Source organism: Trichechus manatus, unplaced genomic scaffold (assembly GCF_000243295.1).
Source record: "Trichechus manatus latirostris isolate Lorelei unplaced genomic scaffold, TriManLat1.0 scaffold00066, whole genome shotgun sequence".
Lineage (NCBI taxonomy): Eukaryota > Metazoa > Chordata > Mammalia > Sirenia > Trichechidae > Trichechus > Trichechus manatus.
In genome coordinates this window covers 5,068,208-5,080,297 of record NW_004444002.1, presented here as the reverse complement: position 1 = coordinate 5,080,297, position 12,090 = coordinate 5,068,208, and the positions used below count along the sequence as shown (strand labels likewise).

General features: G+C 45.8%; 1 protein-coding gene across 1 annotated transcript; it reads right to left on the bottom strand.

The window, feature by feature from the left end:
* Positions 1-8,397: 8,397 nt before the first annotated feature.
* Positions 8,398-10,323, bottom strand: LOC111821120 (putative testis-expressed protein 13C). Its single transcript, XM_023734255.1, has one exon. The coding sequence runs from the start codon at positions 10,321-10,323 to the stop codon at positions 8,398-8,400; it is 1,926 nt and encodes a 641-aa protein (XP_023590023.1).
* Positions 10,324-12,090: the final 1,767 nt, after the last annotated feature.

Here is a 12,090-nt window from a genome sequence, read left to right as displayed (position 1 = left end):
TATAATAGCGCACATGATATCACAAGTGCAAACAACAGCAATCAAGAGAAAATAAATGTTATGTGCATTTGTAAAATGCCACAGCAGGTAAAGTCACTTGTTTATTTGGTCACCTTTTCTCTGGCCAGGAGAAGCTGGAAACTTAAGATTCAGAGAAAAATAGGTTTTTCATCCATTTCACACATGTGAAAGGCCGCATGCACCACACACATGCAAATTATTTTAATCAAACGTAAAGAATTCAACATGCAAACCCAAACTACAGGCAGAAGAAAGTGAGTTACTCTCGCCTAGTAATGACTGCTATCTCATTCTTTTAGAAGTGAGGAATATAACAAAGGGCCGTGCTGTGAATAGATTTTTTTTTAACCAAATCCAATGTTTGTGGGTTTTTTCACATGATCTTAGCCGATGCAGCTATATAAAGCACCTGATTTTTCCCAGGGATGGAATGCGATTATATGAGAATTCTTTGCTAGTGTTTTAGTTGGTCATGTTGGTCACTATGATGAGGAAATCAAATCAATATGTTCAACTTTGCTTTTCTTATAGTGACAAAAGGATGTCCAATCTGAATCATTGCCAAGCTGTCATTCTTCCAGAAAGCCCTCAGTGCGGGTCCTTCACTTTCTGTGTTCCTAATGACTCATCTCCCTATTCATAACTAATCAAGGGACAAGTGGCTTTTCTCAGTTTGGACTTGCTTCTATGTGTCTAAATATGGAGCTATCAGGAGACATGACAAACTCTATAAAATAGCTGAAAGTCTTAGACACATGAAAGGACTTTCTGTGTGTGGTTTTTCAGACATCAGTTTAATTCAAAGTCCTGTGTCTGTGTCTCTCTCATAAGAGATGTTCAGTTTATTGTGCAATGAAAAATAGTGTTCGTATGGTTAACTGCATACAGAATATGATTTGTATTCAAAACCTAATGCCCATATCAAAATTAGTGTGGGATATTCATACATGTGGAAAGTTTTACCTTTTCATTTTTCAAATATTTTTGTAAAATTAATTTCAATTTTGATTATATAAATAAGGCATGCTCATTGTAAACATTTAAAAGAATAGCAAAAAGTTTAAAGTGAATAAGCATCTCTTGAAATCCTTCCACCAGAGATAACTACATTTAATATTGTTTACTTTCTCTTCTTATTTCTATATATCCATATCTATGTATACATATTTTTAAAATATTTTTAAATAAATGTCAGCAGATAGGAGAGAAAACTTAAACAAAAAGTAAGAACAGTGAGCTACTCAGACGTTCTCAGAATTTCAAGGATGGGGAAAATACTGTGAGTATTTGTGATAGGCAGCTTCCAACACGGTTCCCAATGATCCTCGCCTCCTGGAATTCACAACCTTGTGTAATTCCTTCTCTTCCAGTGTGGGGTAGACCTAGTGACTTGCTTTTAACAAATAGAATACAGCAAAAGTAATGGGATGTCGCTTCTTTGATTTGATTATAAAAGACTGTGACTTCCATTTTTCTAGCTCTCTTTCTGTCTCTCCTCCTTTCTCTGGAACTTCTCAAGTGTTTGCTCTGATGAAGCAAGCCGCATATGGCCAGGGACTGAAGGTGACCTCCAGTCAACCACTAGTAAGGAACTGAGGCTCTCAACCCCATAGCCCTCAAGAAACTAAATCCGGCTCTATCAGTTTCCTATTGCTGCTATAACAAATTATCACAAACCCAGGGGCTTAAAACAACACAAATTTATTATCTTTTAGTTCTGGAAATCAGAAGTTGAAAATGATGCTCACTGGGCTAAAACCAAGGTGTCAGCAGGGCTGTGTTCCTTTCTGGAGGTTCTAGAGGAGAACCCAATTTCTTGCCTTTTCCAGCTTCTAAGGAATGCTATGCACATTCCTTGGCTCATGCCCCACGTCTATAGTCAAAGCCAGCAATGGGCAGTAGGATCTTTCTCACATCACATCACTCTGACGCTACTCCTCTTCTGCCTCTTGCTTCCGTTTTCAAGGACCCTTGTGGCCCACCCAGATAATTCAGGATGATTCCCTATTTTAAGATCAGCTGATTTGATTAACAACTTTAATTCCATTTGCAGTCTTAATTCTCACAGGTTCCAGGGACTATGACATGGACATCTTCGGAAGGCCATTATTTTTTCTGCCACTTCTGCCAATAACCACATAGGTGAGCTTGGAAGTGGATTCTCGCACGGTGGAGTCTTCGGATGTGCCTCCAACCCTACTTGACATTTTGATTACAGCCTTGTGAGACACCTTGAAGCAGAGAACCCAGCCAAACCGTGCCTTGTTTTCCGATCCACAGAAACCATCAGATAATCAACGTATATTGTTTTAAACTGCTAAATTTCAGGTAATTTGTTACATAGCAATAGGTGATTGCTGCAGTACTTAAAACCAAATTATTGTTTTTATTTGCATGTTTTCCCTAGGTTTTATTTTTGCCTCCATTTAATTAAAAATAAATGTACTCCACTGATTTCAAGTTGTAGAAATTGCAGGTTACATTTAAGTTATCCTAACCAATAGCTAAAATGATCAATTATGACAGCGTTTGTAATGAAAAGCTCTAATTTGCTATACTTACACAGTAATTCTGTTACATCAACAATACAAATCACTCTTCTTTTAGCTACAGATTGATCCTCAAAATATGATTGCAGTATAGGTAGATGATCCGTCAGAGGAAAAGGCTTGGTGGCCCACCTACACCACAATATTTGTAATTATAAAGAAATTGTGGTGTATTCAACTGAAATTTTAGCTGCTGGAATCAAATTAATGTGTTGTTACTTACATTTTCTCTTCTTCAGAAATTAAGGATGCTTTCTCATCTTTGTAAAATAGAGGGAGCACCAAGAGATGAACTCACTATAAAAGCTGAAAAATCAATTTATCTTTTAAAGCTTTTGGTATATTTAATGAGTGATATATCTATCTATTGAATATATATATACATATGTATATATATATATATATCTCCATTGATCTGTAACTGATGCACTCAATTGATTAAATCATGGAGATAATGAGTGAAGCTAATTGTCCTAGCTAGAATAAAACTCAAGATCTTGTTTCTTTAGCTCCATGTTCCTGTCAGTCAAATAAACAGTGCTTTTTTATATAAGTATTATGAATATTAGTGGAGACTTTGTATGTCCCTCACTAGTAAGAAAGTTCAAAATTGTCTCTGCCCTATGTATGTATCTTATCTGGTAACTATTCAGAGAGACTGATGGTTTAATGCCATTGTTACTTCTGGGAGCAGATCTCGAGGTCTTTTCTCCCACGGAGGCTGAAAAGTCCAAATCTAGATTTTTATAATTCTAAATTATAAAAATTATTTTATAAACTGAAGCTAGTACTGTTTGCAATGTGTTTTTTAATATGTTACTTCATTTAATCCTTAAAACACTCCTATTTAGTAAATGTTATTATTCCCATTTTAGAGATGAGAAAACTGAGGCACAGAAAGCAACTTGCTTAATATCACACTGCTAACAATTGCCAGTGCTAGGATTCAAATTTAGTTTACCCACTATACTAGACAGGAGTTCCAAGAGCTTTGATAGTATTTTTAATTGTTCTTAGCTTCAGATGTCTGAGTAGACAAAAACTATGTTTAAAAGTTTTACTTTCTGCTAGATGGTAATCGTAAACATAGAGCCTCCTCTGAGAAGACCCAATCTGGCTGGATCTACATTGTTTTCCCGTAGGTTCTACGTTTCATTCCAACTGGGGTGGTTTTGTGCATTCCATCATGTGGGTCAAGTAAGCAAATGATTTTGTGGGTCACCAGATCAGCCTGGTCAAATCCCACGGGCCTTCCTCTCTCTTTACAAACAAAAACAAATCAGGTGATTTCTGTCTCCGGTGAAAAAAATAAATGAAGCTCTGAGAAACTCCAAATGTAGTCATAATCTGTAAGATGGTTTTTCTTTTTCTGAGTTTGTAAATTTATTTATGTGAAAAGTCTTATAAAGTCATGAGATTATATCAGAACTTTACCTCCTTAATTCCAATGACCTCCACTCCATTCGACCTCAGCACTCCAATCCTAAGTTTCTGATCTACTCCCCTATCCTGGACTTTGCACTTTTATCCTTCTACTCTGTTATTGTTTTTGTGTGTCCTTGAGTCCATTCCAACTCCTAGCCACCCTGTAGGACAGACAGAACTGCCCTACAGGGTTTCCTAGGCTGTAATCTTTAAGGGAGCAGATCACCAGGTCTTTTCTCCCTCGGAGCCTAAAAAGGCCAATTCTAGATCATTGTTAAAATATATCTTGTCTACTCCTACCCTGAATATGGCTAAACACTGGAGAATAAATTCACACAATTGTGAGGATTGGTGCCACTGTATCTTTAAAATCTTCACACTAAGTTGGGCGCTTGGTGCTACCCATCAACCTTTTTACTTGTCCGCTACTGGAGCCTAGGAAGCAACAGCATTGCCAGTAGTGGGTATGAGGAGGTGAGGGAATGAGTAAGGGGAGTGGGAGAGAATATCGCTATCATTGCCCACTTTCTCCACACAGAATTCTGGCTCTCTTGCTATAAAGCCCTCACAGGCTCTAGTAGGCCTCCTCCCACCTTCCCTACACCCCCTTACTCAAAGAAATACCTGTATCTCTCTACCTTACGACCACCTTCATCAGTGCCTACAGAGGCAGCAATACCAGGCCCACTCCTACCATTACTAGGAGCAGCAGCTGCTGCCAGGCCTGATCTCTTTTCCTCTTCCTCCACCACCATTTCTTTTCCTCCTCTTCTATCGCACCAACACTAAATCTAGACCCAGCAGGAAAAATACCTGCATAGTCCCATCTCTCCAAATGTACAGGGAGTGATTAAGATCTACAACATATAATAGTATCGTTCCCCTTCCCCCCAAAATAGTTTTGCATTTGTTCCACCTGACAGCCCCTTTCTTTCCCTGTACTCCTGTCCCAGATAACCAAGGCGCTCACTGTTAGTCCAGGCTCTGAGAGAAGGAAGATCGCTGGCATGACAGGATCATTATTGTCCACAGCCTCATCCCACCATGCCCATTCCAAGAATGTATCCAGATCTTTGTCCCCTTGTCTCCAGCGAGATGTAAAACAGATTCTGGTGGGAAACCAATGTTTTCAGTACCTCTTTGATTATAAATGCAGCTTAATTTCACTTTTGAAAAATTAGTAGAAAAAGAAAAAAAAAGATTTAATCATAATCCGACCACCAGAGTTAACTACTGTTTATATTTTTACGTATTTAATTCCATATCTGTACAGAGATAGGTGTGATAAAGGTTTATGCTGCCAGCCTGCATTTTGAGTTTCTATAATCTTGATTACCTTGACAGAATTACTGTATTTTTACGCAAATAACGTGTTTGTTATACTTTATGTTTTGCTTTTGCCAGCTATGCCCTCCACCCCCAGGTATATTCATCAGTGCGCTATGCTAATTTTTTTGTATGTTGCTGTAAAAAATTAGCATAGCTCGCATGGCAAAAAACAGTATAAGGTGCACGTTACCTGCGTTAAAATATAGTATGCTAGGGGAAGTAGGAATGTCTTAGAAAGCAAAGAGACAAGAAGGAGATTCCTGCTCATGGGACCTGAGCACCCCTTACTCACAGGCACGAGCCCAGGGAGAGGGCAGAGACATAGTGGGGAATAGCTGCATGGTACACATGGGGACACTGAACCCTAGGCACCAGAGCTTCCAGTCTTAGCAGAGAGACCCACCCCCCACTGGTCCTAGAGTGGCAAAGATGCCCACATTCAAGGGATCATGTGGACTTGGACAGTGAGAGTAGCAGGGACAATCATGATGAAGGCCTCATATAAATCCCCAATTCTCAGGTAACTCTCAGTAAGAGGAGGAGCCCCCTCATAGTAAATGAGATTGAACTTTCCTCCACTTCAGTGTTGCTGTTGTTAGTTGCTCTGGAGTTGATTCCGACTCATTGTGACCCTATGTGTGCAGAGTAGAACTGCTCCATAGGGTTTTCAAGGTTGTGGCTTTTTGGAAGCAGATTGCCAGGCCTGTCTTCTGAGGCACCTCTGGGTAAGTTCGAACCACTAACCTTTCTAGTAGTCCAGCGCTTTACCATTTGCGCTACCCAGGACTCCTTCTACTTCTGTAGGGTGAAGGAAAGATGCAGATTTATGTTGCCACCCCTGAGAAAATCTTCCCTGAGATACACACTACACAGAAGACACAGCAGGTAAATGCACACTCTTTATTACAAGTTAGGGCTTTAAACCAAACCCCTTGGTGAGCTGGGTGGGATCTCACGGGGAAACTGAAAGCCTCCGTTTGTTCACACTAGAGGTTGACCTACCATCCTACTGCCTGGGCTTCCCCCCTGGTTCCCTCCTTGCCTTGCAGCAGCTGCCTCGGGTAGCAGAGAGACTGCGAGAACACACCAAATGGAGGAGAAGGTGTCCAGGAGCATTCCCAACAGGGCTTGCCCCAGTCCAGTTCTCTTACTTCAATTACTCCTCCCAAAGGAAGCAGCATTGTCCTTGGAAACTATTTTGTTCGTCAGCCACTGTTAATTAGAAAGGGGGTTGGAATGAAGGCAGCCCAAGGCTGAGGGCGCAAGTGGGTAGCCAACACTCCCCCAGGCATTGTCCTTTTTCAAGAAAACCCAGTGGTCTTTCAGCCAGGCCAGTGGACAACCAGAAACATAACTGTCCCTCTCAAGGGACGAAATTAGCCGAGTTTCAAAAAAGTGTTGCCTGCACTTTTGTGAGGCTACTTTCTCAATCTTTGCAGCTGCTCATTCATCTCACCGGGACCAATGAGATGAGGTGCTCAGTCCCCCTAGTCCTTTCATGAAAGTCTTTTTTATACTGCTCCCAGAACTGCAAAAATGGATCTGGATGTTATTTCAATTGTGTTTACCCCAAGGTCACACTACATGCAAGGCAAAGAAGTCTCCCCTGATCTATTTGTATCTCAAATTAGGCTCTCACCATCTAATCAAACTCACCAAAAAGGGTTATAATGTGTGCACAAGATAATAATGTATAAACAGCTCTTAACAAATACGGTTGTTGTTAGCTGCCATCAAGTTGATTCTGACTCATGGCGACCCTGTGTGTGCAGAATAGAACTGCTCCATATGGTTTTCAAGGCTGTGGCCTTTCAGAGGCCAATCTCTAGGCCTGACTTCCAAGGTGTCTCTGGGTAGATTCCAGCAGCCAACCTTACAAATAGTAGCCAGGCGCTTAACCATTTGTGCCACCCAGGGACTCCTAACAAATACTACATAGTCAATAACTGGTCAATGAATATAAAGGGATTCCTCAAATTTCCTATCATCTAGAGAATCTAACACTACAACTCCACAATTCTTCCAAGTTAATCTCTTGTTCCAACTGAGAAATTAACTTCTAACAAAATCAGTTGGCCCCCCCTTTCCCCCCAACATGTGCCAAAACGTATCTTCTTCCTTTTCTCTCACTCTTCTCGGCTCAGCCAGCTGGGGTCTCACTTAACAGTGGCGCTCAGAGTTGAGGTGTTATTTCTTTAGACTCTTGGGAGATCTTCTAATGGGACTGGTGTACCTTCTTCAACAACAGTTAAGTTCCCTGGAGCTCAGAGACGCAAAAACAGGACCTCACCTATAAAATTTAAAAAATAAAAACAAGAAACAAGCATGAACACTGCAGCAGTTTACAGAGCAACAATAGCATTTTCAAGGAAAAGCAGTGTTCCTAACATATGATATAGTTTATAACTCTAAAAATAGATGGGTGTTTCCAGGCAAAGACATGGCATTTTCAGAAAAACAAGGTGAAGAAGGAAACAAAAAGGAATTAAAAAAGAAAAAAAAAAAAAAAGGCTTCATGACTTCAGCTTCTCCAGGGTGTCAACCAATTGTCATCAGTCACCCAGAATCTACCACCTGGAAACTTAAATACAATTACGAGAAATCCCCTATTTGAAGAGTAAGTGTGACACCCAAAAGTAGTCCCCCTTTGTTAAAATAACTGAATGAAATAAGAATATAAAAATGTACATATTTCTGTGTGTGTGCCCAAAATGATAAAAAGTGGCTAATTTGAGTAACAAGATACTAAAAAAAAAACAAAAAACATTGCCGTCGAGTCGATTTCGACTCATAGCGACCCTATAGGACAGAGTAGAACTGCCCCATAGGGTTCCCAAGGAGAGGCTGGTGGATTTGAACTGCCGACCTTTTGGTTAGTCGCCATAGCTCTTAACCACTATGCCACCAGGGTTTCCAATGGGATAATGGATTATGTTACTTAATTTTCTATGTGATAATTTTCGTTGTCAAATTTTCTGTTAAGTAATTTTTAAAAAAAAAAAAATCGGAAGGGAGCCTCAGGAAATTGATTTCGCTTTGGAGTGTGTTTCCATTCACACTTACCTTTCTGAAATCAGTGAGGAGCTTGTCCTGGGTCAAGGCCTCCGCTCTCACCTGGCATATAGACTCTCTTGCATTTATAGCAGGCTGTGCGCCATGAAAAATTCATCGCTCTGCACCACAGGCAATCCCAATTCGCGGGACTGCCTCCGGGGACAGGCTTCTCCTGGTGCTGGTATTCCGAGGCTTTTTTTCCTCTTGGTTGCTTGGCCTTTTGCCCCTGAGGCTGCTGTTTCTTTGGGCCTTCTCTCACACCATGGATCTTGCTGTTCCCCAGGGGGTTTATACCCTGAGGCTTCTCTGGACCTTCCTTCTGGCTGTGGCTCTTGCTGTCCCCCAGGGGGTCCAAACCCTGAGGCTTCTCTGGACCTTCCTTCTGGCGGGATTTCTTGCTGTCCCCCAGAAAGTCCATCCCCAGAGGCTTCTCTGAATCATCCTTCTGGCTGTGGCTCTTGCTGTCCCCCAGGGGGTCCAAACCCTGAAGTTTCTCTGGACCTTCCTCCTGGCTGTGACTCTTGCTGTCCCCCAGGGGTGTCATCTCCTGAGGCTTCTCTGGACCATCTTCCTGGCTGTAGCTCTTGATGTCCCCCATGGGGGATGTCCCCTGAGGCTTCTCTGGACCATCTTCCTGGCTGGGGCTCTTGCCGTCCCCCAGTGGGGCCATACCCTGAGGCTTCTCTGGACCTTCCTCCTGGCTGTAGCTCTTGCTGTCCCCCAGGGGGGTTGTCCCCTGGGGCTTCTCTGGACCATCTTCCTGGCTGTAGCTCTTGCTGTCCCCCAGGGGGGTTGTCCCCTGGGGCTTCTCTGGACCATCTTCCTGGCTGTAGCTCTTGCTGTCCCCCAGGGGGGTTGTCCCCTGGGGCTTCTCTGGACCATCGTCCTGGCTGGGGCTCTTGCCGTCCCCCAGGGGGGTCATCTCCTGAGGCTTCTCTGGACCTTCCTCCTGGCTGCAGCTCTTGCTGTCCCCCAGGGGGGTTGTCCCCTGGGGCTTCACTGGACCTTCTCCCTGGCTGTGACTCTTGTTGTCCCCCAGGGAAAATGTCCCCTGGGTGTTCCCAGAACCTTGCTCCTGGCCATAGCTCCTCTGGTCCCACAGTGGGGCCATCTCCTGGGACCCCACTGGAGCCCACAGGCCAGCTGGGTGTATCCCTCCAGGAGGCATGTGAGGTGGGACTGCTGCTGCTGCTGCTGGTACAGGTGTCGAGTATGGGAATCCCATTGGGTATGGAGGGTGGAATAGGCATGGGTGTGGCACTGGCATTGGCAAATGGGGTTGCATGGCCTGGCCCCAGGGACCCGGTGGTCCCGGCACGTAAAGCATAGCTGCTGGGGCTGCCATCTGTGCCTCTGAACACGGCATGCTCTGTGCCCCCATGGCCACCACTTGGCTCTGATCCTCCGCATGCAGGGGCCACGCTGCGGCCCCATGCTGCTCAGCTTGATTCCCAGACGCGACCTCCTGGGGCAGTGGGTAGAACTGTGCCGATCTCTCCACCTGGAACAGCCTCCCGCGCAGCACGTCACGCTCATTCAGTGCCTGCTGCAGGGCCGCTCGTGTGAAATGCATCTGCAAGCTCGCCTTCTCGCGCTCCTCACGCAGGCGCTGCAGCTCGGAGGCCAGGGCACAGGAGGCTGCCTCGCGCTCCTCCACCTGCTCCTGCAGCAACCGCACCCGACGCATCTGCTGCTCCCGCTGCCTCGCGGCCGCACGCACGCTCAGAGCCAGCGCGCTCCAGGTGCAGGCCCTCTTGATGGGGCGGGGCACCTGCGGGTCCGCCACGATGGCCCGAAGCCGGTCCTCCACCTCGTTCCACGGCCGCGAGCGGAAAGCAAGGTAGAAGTCTGGGCCGCCGCCATTCATAAGGACCTCATTGTTAATGAACCTGATCACTTCATTGTGGCGGAACCCGCTTCCATGGTCCCCTAACTCTACCGCCATGGTTGCTTCGGCCTAGTCAGCCGATCCGCCTCACGGGACGCTGCCGGGGTTGCTGTTATAGGCGACGGCCACCAACCGGTCAGCCCCACAGTTCCTCGCTCAGTCCTAGTTCAGTCCTCGCCCAGTCCTGGCCTCCTCCTCAGCCTCCTTCCTTCCTCACCCCTTGGTCCTCCTCACAAAGACTGAAGTCGATCACCTCACCACACCAACCGCTCCAGGGCGACGACGTGTCACGTCACAGAGAAGAGCTCTAAGTTACACCGCAAGGCCTGCTGGGACCGACTTTCCTCGGCAAAGCGCCCCCTGTACGGCGGGCTTGTGGCGCTCAACTCTGTCTGGGACGACCTCCCTTGGCAGAGCGCCCCCTACTCGCGAGCTGACTAGGTGGCTATGCTCGGCTCTGCCTGGGATCGACTTCCATCTGTCAAGTGTGCCATTCATGGGGGCAGGCTGGGTGGTTGCTTCAGTTCTTCCTGGGACCAACCTCCCTCGGTAGAGCGCCCCCTACAGGGCGGGCAGCCTGGGTGGCTGCACTCAGCTCTGCCTCGGACCCACCTCCCTCAGCCGAGTGCCTCCTGTATGACGAGAGGCTGAGCGATTGCACTCGGCTCTGCCTGGGACTGACCTCCATCAGTCCAGTGCTCCCGTCATGGCGGGCAGGCTGGGTGGCTGAGCTTAGCTCTTCCTGGGACCAACTTCTCTAGTCAGGGCACTCCCTGCATGGTGGCTGGCTGCCCTGGGGACTGCCTTGAGCCCAGATGTGGGTGGGGAGGTGGGGGATTGTGGAGAGGTCAGGGTGGGGCTGTGGAGGAGTGAGGGTGAGGGGTGGGGAAGGTCCCTTGCAGATACTAAAAGGGGCCATTCATTCATGCACCCAGGGGGTAGGATTAGACCTTCAATCACACACACTGAAAGGGATCAGTGGAGGTCAGAGAACTTCTGAGGTGGGAAAGTAAGGTAGAGGATACTGGGGTTGCAGGGCTCCCAGTTCAGGAAAGTGAACAAAGCACAAGATGGGGGGTCTACCAAAACTGAGGAGAGGAAGGGCAGGGCAGGATTGAGAACTTGAGAGAGAAGGCTGGGCCTGCGCTGCTGCTGTAGGGGAGATGACGAGGCCGCCTTTTGGGGCAGTCGTGGGAGCCAGGCTCAGTTGTGTACCCTGCACATGTATAACTTAGAGTCAGGCAGCTGTGGGGGATTACGAAGCCCAAACCATGGGCAAGACTGGCCAGGGGCACTAGGAAGGGCACCACTGCAATGGCTGAATGGATAAAGAGGAAAGGAAAGCCAGACCAAGAAGATATTCTGGGAAGATAGGGAGTATCAAGGACTGGAGGCCACAAAGAAGATGAGTGGCCTGATGCAGCAAAAAGGAGGGAAGGATCTTTCAGAACTCAGCATCCTGGACTGGAGTATTCTGATGGATGATGAGACAATGTGTGTGAACACGTATGGGAGAAGTGAGAGTGAGGATATTGTGTCTCTGATGTTTCTCGGGGATTTTGGAGGACACTACAAGCCATGTGGAGGGGTTTTCCAACATGTGGTAGGAGGAAGGGGGCTGCTCTTTGCTTAGCTCCATCTCTTACACCTCTCAGCTGCCGTACTATCCTCAAGCATGTTCGAGTTTCTTCCATGTTCTGTAATGTTTTTGTTTATATTTCCTGCACCTTAATTTCCACCTGTAAAACTTTACTGAAAATATTGTGATAAGGGGACCACCAGTGACTACTTTCCTGCCCCATTAAAAATCCAAGTTTCTTCTAT